This window comes from Calidris pugnax, unplaced genomic scaffold (assembly GCF_001431845.1).
Source record: "Calidris pugnax isolate Ruff unplaced genomic scaffold, ASM143184v1 scaffold24, whole genome shotgun sequence".
Classification (NCBI taxonomy): Eukaryota; Metazoa; Chordata; class Aves; order Charadriiformes; family Scolopacidae; genus Calidris; species Calidris pugnax.
In genome coordinates this window covers 8164683-8178426 of record NW_015090922.1, presented here as the reverse complement: position 1 = coordinate 8178426, position 13744 = coordinate 8164683, and the positions used below count along the sequence as shown (strand labels likewise).

Sequence of the window (13744 nt, the reverse complement as noted above, 5' to 3'; positions counted from 1 at the left end):
CCGCCCCACCGCCCCCGCCCGGCCCCGCGCGGCGCTCCCGTCTCGCGGCCGCGGCGCCCGCCAGCGCCTCTCCTGCCTGCGCTCCACTTGGTACGGCCCAGCGCGGGGATCATGGCGATTGATGGTAAGTAGGCCAATAACGGGCTCCTCTCGCCCCGAACCGCTTCCTCAGCCCCCTCCTCTCCCTCTCCTCCTCTTCCCCCGGGGGCGGCCTGTCCCCCCCCCCCCCCCCCCCCCCCCCCCCCGCCTCTCCCATGGGGGGCTGCAGCGGAGGGGCTGTTTCGTTGTGTGGGGGAGAGGTGAGTGTCGCCGCTCCCTCCTCCCGTCTTCGTGCCGGAGAGCCGGGAAGGGGTAAATAATCCCTTGGCACGGTGGCCGGCATCCTTCCTCCTCCTCCTCCTCCCTCTTCCCCGCCACCTGCCCCAGGGATGCCGGGCGCGCGGCTGTGGGCGCCGCGGAGGGGACCCAGGGAGGACGGAGCCATCCTCTCCCGTGCCGTGAGCCGCCCTTGCTCCGGTGAGGAGGCGGGGGCGGGCGGCTCCCCCCCCTGCCCCGGGGCCGGCGGTGGGGCCGGGGCTGTGCCGCCTCTGCCCGCCGCCGGGTCCGGGACCGCTGGGGCGAGGAGGTGTCTCGGAACAACCCGCACCCTGGGGGTAGGTGGGTGCGGGTTGCCGAAGGTGCGCAGCCTTCTCCGTCCTCCCCGGAGACAGACTTTGCCAACTGCTCTGAAACTCATCGTCCCTCCTGGCCCTGAAGTCTCTGAAAACTGATTTCCCCAGGCGGGGGAGGTCCCCTGCTCTTTGCCGGTTGCCCAGCTGCCGCTAAGAGCCAACAAGCTGTGTAGAAGCTTGTGTCCGCAGATCTTTCTAGTCATCACTTAAAAACAACAACAACAAAGGCGTGAGGTGTACTACACACTTGTTGGGTTTGTTTGGAGATGGTCGTCTCCAAAGGCAGGGCTTTGTTTCGAAACCTTTCCTCTCGATTCTGAGAGCAATTTTACACCTCCTTAAAAATCCTTCAAAAAGAATAAATCCTATAACTTTATTTCCAGCAAAAGGTGGTCTTAAGGTATGCTGCATCCTCGCATGTTTCGTGATGTTTCTTTCTGAAAGCATCTGTTGTTATAACTTAAAGTATCTAGGAAAACAGTGAGGGGGAAAAAACAAACTGTTCTTGTTTGTTTTGCGTGTGGGATGCTTCTGTGCTGTCAGTTTCCTTGAATTAGTAATTCAGGCCTCTATAAGGAGAAGTTGCACTGCGCAAGCAAAGCTGCGTGTTCACTCTGTCTTGGAAGCTGCACACACCAGGAGTCTAAGTTGGCCAGCTTTAAATTGGCTAGGTTCTTTTCTGCTGAAAAGCCCTCTTAATATTATCAGGAAGATAGCAAAAATTTCTGCTGGGTCTGCACTTTTTACATAACTCAAGCTCAGAAAAGAAAACTGTCAGTCCTTCAAAATCTCTCTCTGTTTTCATTTTAGGCTGCGTTATCCCAGAAATCTGTGAGAGTTTGTTAGATCTGAAAATGTGGAATTCCTGTTTAATATGTTAGAGGAGTTAGAGTATTACTTCTGAAAAGTTAAAGCAAATACTCATGAATGAATTAAGCAATCTAGCCTTTGAAAAGAATGCAACACTTCTCATTAGGGCCAGACTTTAGAAATAGCCCAGCTGTCTTGTAAATGCTTATGTGAAATTGCCAAAATGGGACTTAAGCTCTTGACAAAATTGGGTGCGTAGTTGACAGTTAAGAGCAAGATGGAATTAAAAACAAAATAAAATCCAATCACATAAGTGATCTGCTAGGTGTTGATTTAGTACTTTTCCTGAAGACAGAAAATGCGATGTATTTTTCTGCTGTAGTCTGTAGCAGGCATGCAGCATTCTCTTTGTTTTCAACCAAATAGCTGATTGCTGTAGGTTTGTTAGTAGGTATTGCAATTGTTATTCCTCATCTTGGTGTTCTCTCCATCCTGTTTGTGCAACAGTACCTTGCTTTGACTGTTTAGCAGGACTATTTCCTGGCCAGCAGTGTTACAAAATATGAGTTTGATTTGGGTGAATACTCACTCTCGAAGTCAGGATCAAACCACAGGGCTCCTAGTCTAAAGTGTCAAGATACAGAAGTTACATTGTATCCTAGTAAATTTGTAAATTTATTTAGTTGAGTAAATAGGGAAAACAGTTTGCTCATTTTTAAAGACATGACAGTTGTCTAGATTTTTTTGGTAAAGGCATGGGAAATAAGCAAGATGGAAAACTTCTGATTGAAGAATAAATATAAAATAGAATAAAGATAAAAGCTACTTCAAAGCAGAGCATATACAGTTATATGTGAAGAGTGTGCAAAATTAAAAGCTCAAATTGAAATGGGATTTGTTTGCTGCAAGAATTTAAGTGCTTTTGGCTGTTCTTAAAAATCTGTAATTACCGTTTCCAGTGTCGCTTTGTCAGCATAACAGTTTACATCAATTCTATCGCTAAACTCCAAAGTTTTTAGAAAAGTGACACTTTTTGTATGAAGTGTCATAGAGAACCAGGGAGCCATTGGCCATGGCCAATGACCGTTGTCGCTTTGGTCCATGACAATGCTTTTTTACTTTTCCTTTATGATCACTGGCAGACTTTGAAGAGACGAGTATTCTTCATGTGACCAAGTTGGAAGCCTTAATTTAGTGATTCTTTTTCATTAGAAAGTGAATTTCATGTTAAAACATGTACTTTTTAATTTCTTTGTAAAGATACCAGGTATATAGTTTGCATAGGTCAGGCAATCTCAATCTCATATTTGCTTGGAAACAGCAGAGGGCAAAGTTGGAAAAAGTTCTGGTTCAAATGAGATTAAAGACTTGCATTTACAGTTCTTATTTCTGTGTATTTCTCTTCTAAAACGAAATTAGTATTAGGTAGGAGATCTATTTTAAAATGCTTAATACTTCCACTTTTTCCTAGGAAATTAATCTAATACAGAGCGTGTCAGAACAGGGAGGATGGCAAATACGTAGAGAGTCAGGCCAAACTAGAAGCAGCAGTAAGCCCAGAGTGGTAGCAGTCTGTGATTAAGATCCTCTCACCTGTAGCTGCCTGGGCCTGGGGTCTTGTGGCAGTTTGGTGGGACAGGGAAGAGAGAGAGTTGAGGATTCACTTCTGAGAATCCTTCAACATCACCATGGTAATATTCCTCATGGCAGCATTTATTTGATTTCTTTATGCTGCTTTTCCTCTTTTGAGCAAAAGCAGAACTTCGGCACCTTTGGACCTTTGAGGTCTGGGTGAGGAGCTAGCAGTGGAAATTACGTTCCAATTGCATGGAGGAGGGAAAAGAAATGTAAAGGTCGTGGTGCGTTGTTTTGTAACCTAAGGCAGAATGGCATATATTGGATATCCTCATCCTACTTCTACCAGGTTTTTGTGCTGCACTTCAACATGCTGTAATGTCATATAGGCTATGCAAAAATGTACATTTCTCAAGGAGGGGAATATATTTAGAGACAAACCTGTTCAAACTAGGTTAATTCTTTTTGAATTTAAGCTCTTCCTTATGGTTTCCATTGTGAGGAGTTTAGTCTTAAGAACTGAGAAGTATTAAAGAGAATAATGAGCCATACAGATAAAAGGTATCTAGTGGAGAAGAAAGAGTTGCAGGGTGATGCTGTCATCTGTTAAGTTATTGCTAGAGTAATGAGGCTAATGAACATAGCTTCCCATATTTTCTCCCTGTCATCCTACCAGCGTAACACTTGCCCTTCCTGAGGTAATATGCCAATGCCCTCATCGTGTGTCGAGGCTTTTAAATACCTTTCTTTTTATCCCTGCATCTCCTGAGTCTCTGAAGTGTCCTGAGGTCTCCAATCTTGTCTCTTCTGACAAGATTGTCCTCCCTCTCTTTCCTCATCTGCCAGCTGTTTGGATGGGAGCAGGCAGCTGCAGCTGCGAGTGCTGTGCATGGATTTATCGGCTGGTTGGCTGTCCCTGTGTTTTGGTGGGGTCTGTGTTTGTATTGTGTTTGACTGTTGACTTTTTATGAAACATAGTATCCTAAAATCATTAAGTTCTTAAAACTTTCTGTCAATTTTAGCTTAGATTAGCCAGTGAATTTGTAAGCAATAGAAGGATGGGGCAGGAGATGAACTGTTTCATTATATAACCCTTGTTGCCTTGGGAAACAAAGACAAAAATTTCTGAACGAACCTACTTTTTGTTTATGGATATAAGAAGAGAGGATTTAGAATGCTGCTTCATATAGGTTACATGTAAACTATACCCAGCTGCAAATTTCCAGAATCCAGAAAAAGAAACAGAAGAGCATTGAGCAGTTCTTAAGTAGGAGTGTCCTATGTGCGGCTCATAGGTTGAATCTGGCCTAGGGAACAGTTTTATCTTGACTTCCAAGTTACCTGAGATATTCAGGTGGCACTGCAGCATGTACTAGAAGGGTGTAAGGTGATAGGGAGATCCTCAAGTTAGCACTGACCTGAATTGGCCGTAATGCTTCTGAGTGCAGGTTGGTGCAGCCAGGGCAGGGGTTGAGCAGCAGCAGTAGTATTAAATAAAGGCTAAACGTAAGAAGCTGTATTTTGTACTTAGGCCCACGTTTAAACACGTTTGTTAAATGTGAGCTGGATCAAATGTCAGGGTATCAGATTTGATCAGCCACACAGAATCTGTTTAGTGCTGTCTTATGCTCATTCGCTGTCTGTTGTGTAAACTATTTAGTTAATGCTACCTGGTATTCATTTTTTTTATTGTTATTGTAAGGATGATTCTCTGCATTATTTGCTGCTGCCAGTAAAACCTTGTTGGATTTGTGTTGGATCCTAGTTGGATTTGTGTTACATCATCATCACTGTAGTGTTATAGATCTGTTGAAATAAAGCAAGCCATTAGGTCTCTATCACCTTTTAGGTAATAGAGTGGGCTACCTTTAAAAAAAAAAAATATTAACTAACCTCTAATGCTTTACAGACTTCTTTTTGACAAGCTCCTAATGGGCTGAGATGGAACTATCATATTGGATATAAGAGCAATTGATGTGTTCGGAGTGAAATTCTTCTTGAATTATTTTCATTTTTAATGCTTAGCACTTTTGCAAATTGGAACTCTTGGCGTTCAAGATGGGCATGCAGGATGGGTATGTGTGTTCACTCACACACAGTCACTGCCTGATTAAAAATGTTAGCTTGTATTACCGCCCATCAAAATACAAGGGATTTGAAGGAAAGGAAAGGGTCTTCCTGTCTTCCGGACAATTTTCAACTGCTTTAACCATTAGGTCATATTTTCTCTTCACCTTATTCCCAGCTTGATTCAATTACACTTCTTCCAGCTTTTGTAATGAATGATGCAAGGGATCCACAGCTGATCCACTCAGGCTTTTTTCTCAGTATTGTAAGGCTTTGAACTGTGTAAGACAAAGGTCCTATATTGCATATAAAACTAAATGTGCACCTAGAATTGAAGTGGGGATTTAAAGTCAGCATTTAATCCTTGTAATTCCTAAATTTTGAATGTTTGGAGATGGGAGATGTTTTCTGATTTCTGTGTAAACCTGTCTCTAGAGTGAGATGAAGAAACTTTGGGACGGTTTCGAAAGTTAATTGTAAGACAGCAAATGAGTGTCGAGTTTGTGAACTCATAGGTCACAATCTGCAGGGAAAAATATTCTTCGGTGTGAGAAGTGGTAGGTTCACACATCTTACAGGTATTTTTGTTTTGTAGTTGGAATTAAGCAGTTTTCCTACTAACTGGCATCTTTTGAAATACAAATTCTCGGCAGTAGTTTCCCTTTGTATCACAAACTTACTGTTTTATCTGAAAGATGAGAAATCCAGTTACTGATACTATTTTCATGAGCGTATTGTTCTCACAATTTCTTTGAGTAACTAAAATTATTAAAATGCACACTTTTAAAATAAATGATACATACGTCCATAGATCATTAATCATAAAAAAAAGAATAATATTTCTCTGCTTACTTTCTGTTGTGAAACTTTGATCTAGAGTGGTGATTCAGTGGTGTTAAGTAAAAACTGTAGGAATTAGCAAAAAGTCATTCTAATTTTTTTCCCCTATTTTGGTATTCACTTTTGTTGTTGACCTCTTTATTTTTATTTCCAGAACATTTGATAGCAGTTTACATTGGTTGGCAATGTATATTTGAGCTTGTCATTTGCGGTGAAGTAACAATTCTTCTCATAGCTGCTGGTTCTCTTTCTATTCTTATTTAAAAATTATCCACAGGTTTTATATCAGGTCAGATTTGGACCATTTATACTGAATCTTTCTGTTACTAGTTATATTTACTGTATCTCTTCATTTGTACTAGTAAGACATATCTGACAAAGTATTTGAATGAGAACAAGGTAAAATAAAGAATTTACTAATTTTTTTTTTTAATGGAAATTATATTTCAGTTGTCAGAAGAGTAAGGAAACAGAAGTGTCTTGTCATTCTCTGTAGAAAGGAAGCTGATAATATTATTTTTGTGGTGGGGGAGAAGGTCCTTGAGAATCTCTCTATGACATAGCTTAGAAAATGCTATCTCCATTTCTTTTTGGCTTCTATAAGTCCATGGAGATGCTTCCATTTATTTCAGTGTGGGTAAGATCAGATGGAAAATTTGTTTGTGAAACAGAAATGGCTAGGCTATTCTTGATTAATTGTCACTGCTTGCTAATTCATTGATCAGTGTTGTTGGTTTTGTTGATTACAAAAATATGTAAAAATTTAAATATTTTCCATGTGAAAAAAAGTTTTAATGTTTGTCACTGCTTTTAAGGTCAGATGATAACAACAAACTAAATATTCTTAAGTCAGGACAGGTAGATTACCCTATCCTTAGGCTAAGGAATTAATAGATAGCTGTCATTTTAAATGGTGCTAGCAGAGGAGATAGTCTTTACAGTAGGAGTTTGTATTATAGAACCAGAACGTTGATTTCTAACTTTTACTCTTGGAAACATCTGGTCTTCAACACGTCTGCTGTTAATTTAATCTGATACTTATTTCTCTTATTAGTGGATTAGAGAGTAAATAATTGTTCTATATTCACCTGCTTACACCCACCATCTGCTGTGTCTTATTTTTTTTTTTTCAGGTCCAAGAGTCTTAGTCTATTAAATCACTCCTCATATGGAAACCATTCACATTTTATCCATTTTTATTGACTTTTTTTTGCCTTTCTCTGTGACCTCTGAGATTCTATTTTATTCTTTGAGGTGATGGGACAGAGAGGAGACCAAAACTGCACAAAATATACGAGATATGAGTGCATAACAAGTATATAAAATAGTGGATTTTTTTTTTTTAACTTGCTCTTTTCTAATAAATTCAAACGTTTGCTTTTGAGTTTGCCTTTTGACTACTTCCAAGCATTCAACTTAAAACATTTCATTATTTACATATGTAATACTATTTGTAGACTAAAATGGCACAAAAGGTATTAAAGGAATGCAGAGGTGATTTCATACTATAGGTGTGGATGGGCTAATGAGTGTTTGTAACCTTTTTAGGAAAAATACTGTACTGATGCCAGCTGTAGAGTTGCTGTTCTGTGAAAGTCTTTTCAGCTTTGTTTATGTTCCTTTACAGTTAGCTGTCTGTTCATCTAAAACCAAATTCTTCCTTAAAATCAGCTCATGGTTATGAGTCAATTTTTCAAGGAGTAGTTTTGTTGGTATGTGTGGGCCAGAACACTTTTATTATAGTTATCTTTTAGAATAAGTTTGTAGTATGTTATATGAAACAGCTTAGCATAAGGATGGGTTTCCCAAGTATGTTGTATGCATAGTGAAAGCATTAGTATTTCCACATGCTTCAGACACGTTAACATTAACAGTGGGGTAGGCTTTTTTGCTTGTATCCCATTTTATGTTTCTGCACCATAACACTTCTATTTTGTGCATTTGCTGCACAGCACTGTTGTTTCCTTCTCGTCTGACAATCCTTCCTGCTTGAGGCAGGTGGCCAGCCTTACCTGTGATCTGTAGGTTGACTATGACTTTGACGTGTGGTCACAGAGCAGGAGAGAAGGAGCTCTGCTGAAACGCACGTCCCTTGCCATCGCTGTGCGTGGGCAGCAGCTGCTCCTCTGCAATTTGACACGGTGGGCTCTCAAGGGCTGCAATGAATGCTGTGCCCCTCACCCTGTTTGTGCTACTCAACCTGTGCAGGATTGTCATCCTGCACTGGAATTTCACAGATTTGTGAAGGGAAAAAATAGTTGTCTAACATTGAATAAAATGTTGAGTGTTTGTTGAATGTAGTCCAAACTTATGAAAATGCTAATTAAAATACAATACTCAGCAGGAAAGTAATTTATCATATAAAAAGTAAGTCCCAAGTTACGCCCGATGACAAAGACATCTGTGATACAGTGTAACATTCTGGTGCAGCTACTAACATGGATTTGTTGCTGAACTGAAGAATAATGTATTTTATATGCAGTACCCTAAGTTGCACAGCAGTATTGATGCTGGAACTGAAACTGTGTGACCTGTTTGTTGAAGGGATGGAACACATCCTCGCTGAGTTTGTGGGTGATGCTACATAGGGGAGCAGTTAATGTGCTGGAGGGCAGGGCTGCTATCTGGCAGGTGCTCAGCAAGCTGAAAGAATGGGCTGAAGGGCATGCGTGAACTTTAACAAGGACAAGTGAAAAGTCCAAGCCCGTGCAGCAGTACCAGCTGTGGACGGACTGGCCAGGAGCAGCTCATCACAAAAGAACCTGGGAGCCCTGGTGTGCAACAAGTCGAACATCGACCAGCCATGTGCCTCTGCAGCAATGTAGATTGACCCTGTATCTAGTGATGTTAACCTGGTATGAGAGAGACTGACAAACTGGAGAGACTCCAGAAGCATGCTGTTCAGATGATAGGGGAACTGGGGTATGTGGCACATGAGGAAGGGCTCGGAAATAGTGTGTGTAGTCTGGGGAAACTTGAAGGGGACACTTATTGCAGCCTTTCACTACATAAGGGGGTCTAAGAAATGGAGATAAGTTCTTCAGGTGCACAACATGTACATGAGGCAACGCACTTGAGCTACATCAAAGGAAAGGAAGAAATGCTCACTGTGAGGGGGTGACACCTTCCCTGCCTTCCCCTCGCAACCAGTAGTGCCTGGAGAGGTCATGGAACCTTCGTCCTTGCAGAATGTGGTTGGTTGAGGCCCACAGGAACCAGGTGTTCCTGCTCTGAAGTCTCTCAGAGCACCAGAGGTTGATCCCGACCTAAATCACTCTATGATAATGCCTGTGTGAAATTTCCTAGCCAATTATTTCCAGCACCTAGTAGTGGAATTTCAGCCATAGTCTAAACATAGTAGAACCCTGAATTTTGAGTTGTACTAGTTTTAGAAAGAGATAAAACTTTACAACTTAATGAGTACAAAATTCAGGTGGTGCTTTATCTTCTTTAACTTTTCATCTTTTTGGTGCGGTAGTCATCTTGGCAGAGACTTGGTATATAAAATCTCTGTCTTAAATTGAGAAAATTAAACTTCATCAGGTGTTTCAGCTGCCTCTAAAACATCTGGCTATTCTGTTTGTGCTAAATGTTCGAATGATTTTGATTTTTGGGCCACGAGGTGGTCCTTCTTGCTCAAGAAAATGGAAATGTTTTGTCAAATGAGCAATTCTAAAATTGCTTCATCTTTCATTATTTCTTATTTTATTTCCATTGTCTGAAATTATGAAAAGCTTTATGTCCTCGGGTGGGTTTTTTTGTATTCTCAGATTATATTTTGGACAAAGTATTATGTGGTTTTATATGCAAGCTCACTTCAAACTTTAAATTGTTGAACAGGAGATGATGTACATAGTCAAGACGAAATAGAATTAATAATAATTTGTATCTAAATTAAATTTAAATTTTATTTAACTCTAAAAGCATGGTGACCTACCACTATATTAAAATCAATTAGTTTGAAGTAACATTTGAAGATTGTAAAATTTATAAGAGTGTCATACCACTGAACCTTTGGGATTTATGGTCTAATTGACACAAAACCTGTCTTTCCAGGTGAAATGCTAAATTAGCAGTTGACATCTTGCTGTCATGGAAAATGTGCAATTTTTTGTGTTTTCATATTTTCAGATTAGTTTCTTTCAATGACTAGGTTATTCAAAGCTGAGAGGCTTCTTGGGAGTTGGAAAGACAGAAAACCTTGTTTTCGTTTGTTGATCTGTGCGTAAAAGCAAGGTGTCAATAGTCTATTAGTTCCACACTAATAGTGAAGAGCACTAGGGAAAAGAAGAATCTGCTCGAGCCACTTGAGATAATATTTCATGTGTTTAATAAATTGATTAATTTAAAATAAAAGATGCTTTCTTCAACTTTATTTTCAAAACATCTAGATCACTTGATGTATTTTTATTTGACTTGATTTCCACCCAAAAGCAGTTTGGAAGAAGAGTAGGAGATTAATCACCTATTAAATAAGAAAAAATTAGAATCCCTAATTAAACCATGTAAAATTGTATGAATATATTAGGTAGTCTTCTGATCAATAAAAAGTAACATGAGGATTAATGTAAAGGCTTTATTTAGTGGAACACCATCATATTTTAACATCTAAATGATTGAAAAAAGGTATCTTTCTTTAGAAAACAATAGGTAGCAATGCAAAATCCAAACCTAAAATTAGTATTTTTATGAGATTTCAAGCTGGTTCATTTTGCCGAGGGCAGTATATAATTAAAACCTAATGCTGCTCACTGTTCTTCTCTCAGTCATTTCTAGGTGAATTTTTAACTACCTCTCTAGCATCTGTGTAATGAAAATCCTTGTATTTTTTTTCAGTGATATTTATTCTTTCTTTAGTGCTGAATTTAAGTTTACTGGGGGAAGAAAATCTAAGGAGAAGAGTTTCAGTCACACTTTTAGTTTCTCTTTTGTAGCCTGAAGATGATTACCATGACTTCAAAGCAGCTTGTAGTCTTCTCCCAAAGTTTTGGTTTCTTTTTTTTTTTAATGCCTTGTTGTCATAAAACCAGATTTTTTAATTATTTTTTTTTTTACTTCATTTTTCCTATGTTTTTCTTCCAAAATGTTTTCTGAATGAAAACAATATTGGACAACTTCTGTGATGCACTGAAAAGAGGGACTTGTTATATTGCTCTTGTAACTGAGTTTTGAAATGGTGATGACTGTACAAAACTCATGGGATCATCAGACTCGTTGATACTTGATTTCCCATTCAAGAGTATCTTTGAGGCTTGTACTTCATACCAATAAATTTGAAAAAAAAAAGTGTGGTGACTTAAAACAAGGATTCTTTTTAGCTTCATACTTCACAGACATTTAGTTTTATTTTACAAGAGCTATGTTTTACTCCTTTTTTTTGATACTTTTAATCCTTTTTTTTCCTCTAGTGTGTCCATTTCCTACAGTTATTTCTTTAAAATGTAAATTTACGTACCAATACAGGTAACTTTTTAAAACTTTTACACCACCATCTGTTCGTGTTATCAACTATGGGGTTTAAATATTAGTTGATTTTATATCATAATATCCTTTATTATATGGCATAATTCCTTTATTATGGAATTAAGAGAGTAATAAGTTCTGTATAATGTATTTCCACCTTTCTGAGATGAAAAGAATTCCTTTGTTTTAGAGTGTTGTGAAGTGTTTGGAGCCCTGTAGTGATTAATCATATGGAATAGATGTTTTGTGAGTTTTTGGAACTGTCTGTCTTGTATTTTCATGTGATTACAGAGAACTGGGTATGAAAGCCTAGGCAGTTCCCTTTAGTTCTGTATTCATATACCTATATGTGCAGTCTCTTGTCAGTGGAAAAGGGCTTAGTGGGCATTAAGGTATGGTTAAGATAGGCCATAGCTTGGTGTAGTTTAGAATTCTAAGGTCTGAATGCAGGGCATGTCATTCCAAAGTATATTAATTTAAAAGAGAAGAGGATCATTAGTACAGCAAATATATTCAATATAAAGTAGTCATAACAAAAAACAATCAACTCTACAATAGTTTCTAGAGACCATTAAAAGAATGTCTTCAACAGTTTGTAAGTGCCTATTCCTCCTTCTAGAAGGCTTAGCAATAGCTTGTGCCATGTACTGTCCCTGTGTCCCACCTTCCTCTTTCAACATGATTGAATGTAGTCTCCTTCCTTTGTGGATTCCTTCATTGTCCTCACTAGTTATATTATGTGTTGGTGTTTTGTTTACTCCTCTAATTCTAACATTAAAATGATTTTTATTGCCTCTAATTCTAACATTAAAATGATTTTTATGTAAATGTGTAAATGTAAACTAAAGCTTAATATTTCTACCAACAATTTTGTTATTCTTATATAAATGTCTCAAACTCTCTGCAACTGTTCTAAATTAAAAAAAAAACACCAAACCTCTTAAGGAGAAATTCCAGGTAAACACAGCCTTTAGTAATAGATTTTCTCTTTTTTTACCGTGGAAGATAATAATAACAACATTATTTGACATTCTATTATGTTACAAATATTTTTGATATTTTGAGAATTCTTCTGTAGATGGTAGTTCCCTCAGAACAGGAAATTATGTTTTATACTTAGAAACTATTATTGTGGCTTCAGTTAATTTGCTTGCACTTGTAATTTTATCTGTATAAATTCTATGTAAAATTCTTCAAACTCCACCATCATTAGCAAACTTAAGACAAATGTACACTTATTTTTTTCTCCAAAGGATATAATGTATAAACTGAAAACTTGCTAAATCAATCTTTTGCATTTTTATTAAATGACATGATTTTACAGCTTTTTCTCTTACATTGTTTGTAAGTCTTATTAAGAAGCCAAATAAATTTTGTTAATATTTTCTAATGATTTATTTCCACATAGGTGGAGAACGAACTTGCGGTGTACATGAGCTAATCTGCATTAGAAAAGGTAAGCAATGATTTGTGAAAGTGAACTTCTTAGTAGTACTGGTGAGAAATCTGCTACGTTTTCTGGATCTTAGTGTTGCATCTTGGCGCTGCAGAATCTTTGATACTGACACTGTGAATGAAAAAAAATAAATAATGAAATAAAGTGTGAAATTGGAAAATAAAATTTTAATTTTCTTAAGAAGGAAAAGTGTTCTTTTCCAACTCTTCCAATATTCACTGTTACATGGAAGTTGTTAATGTTGTTCAGCTGTGATAGGAAACCACAAAAACTTTGATCTTTGCCTTGTCCAGATATTTGTAGGATTATTTGATTTTTAGTAGTAGTAGAAAGTTTTGACAGTATTTTGAACAACTGATGTAATGGACTGGTAATCTCTGCCTGTGTTTTCATTTGAGACTATAATGACTCAAATTTATTTGAAAACAACTGTATCAGTAATGAAACCAGTAATTGATAGAGCAAAAAACAGCTGTGCTCAAGAGAGGACTTTTATAGATGTAAGGCTGAGTTACAATGACTGAAGTTGGAGTTTGACAGTACAGCTTTGGCTGATATAATTACTAAGTACAGTTCTGTTTTCTGTCCCCTTTGCCAGCCCTGTGCTCCTTTCTGCAGCATTGCTGCTGAATCTCTGTTCTGATCTAAAAATCTTAACCGATGACAAAAAAAATGTTTCTTCAAGGATTAGTTCCTTGCATTGACTCACCGTTAGGTCAGAAGAGTCACAGTGCTTTCAAATGGAAAGGAGTAAGAAAGTGCAGCTGGAAAGAAGGGCTGCAAGACTCTTGACACCTAAGTGGTAGCTCAATAGTATTGTCCAACCATATCATACTTGGTAGGAAGAAATTTTGTTTGGCCT

At 38.3% G+C, this 13744-nt stretch overlaps 1 protein-coding gene across 2 annotated transcripts in view; it reads left to right on the top strand.

Moving 5' to 3' along the window:
• The first annotated feature begins 80 nt into the window (after positions 1 to 80).
• SYT14 (synaptotagmin 14) overlaps positions 81 to 13744 on the top strand; it is a 93634-nt gene continuing 79970 nt past the window's right edge. For both annotated transcript variants that reach the window (XM_014951220.1, XM_014951219.1), the window contains exons 1-2: positions 81 to 124; positions 12835 to 12882. In XM_014951220.1, the coding sequence (XP_014806706.1) occupies positions 112 to 124; positions 12835 to 12882 (61 nt within the window). In that variant the 5' untranslated portion in view covers positions 81 to 111. The remainder of the gene's footprint in view (positions 125 to 12834; positions 12883 to 13744) is intronic.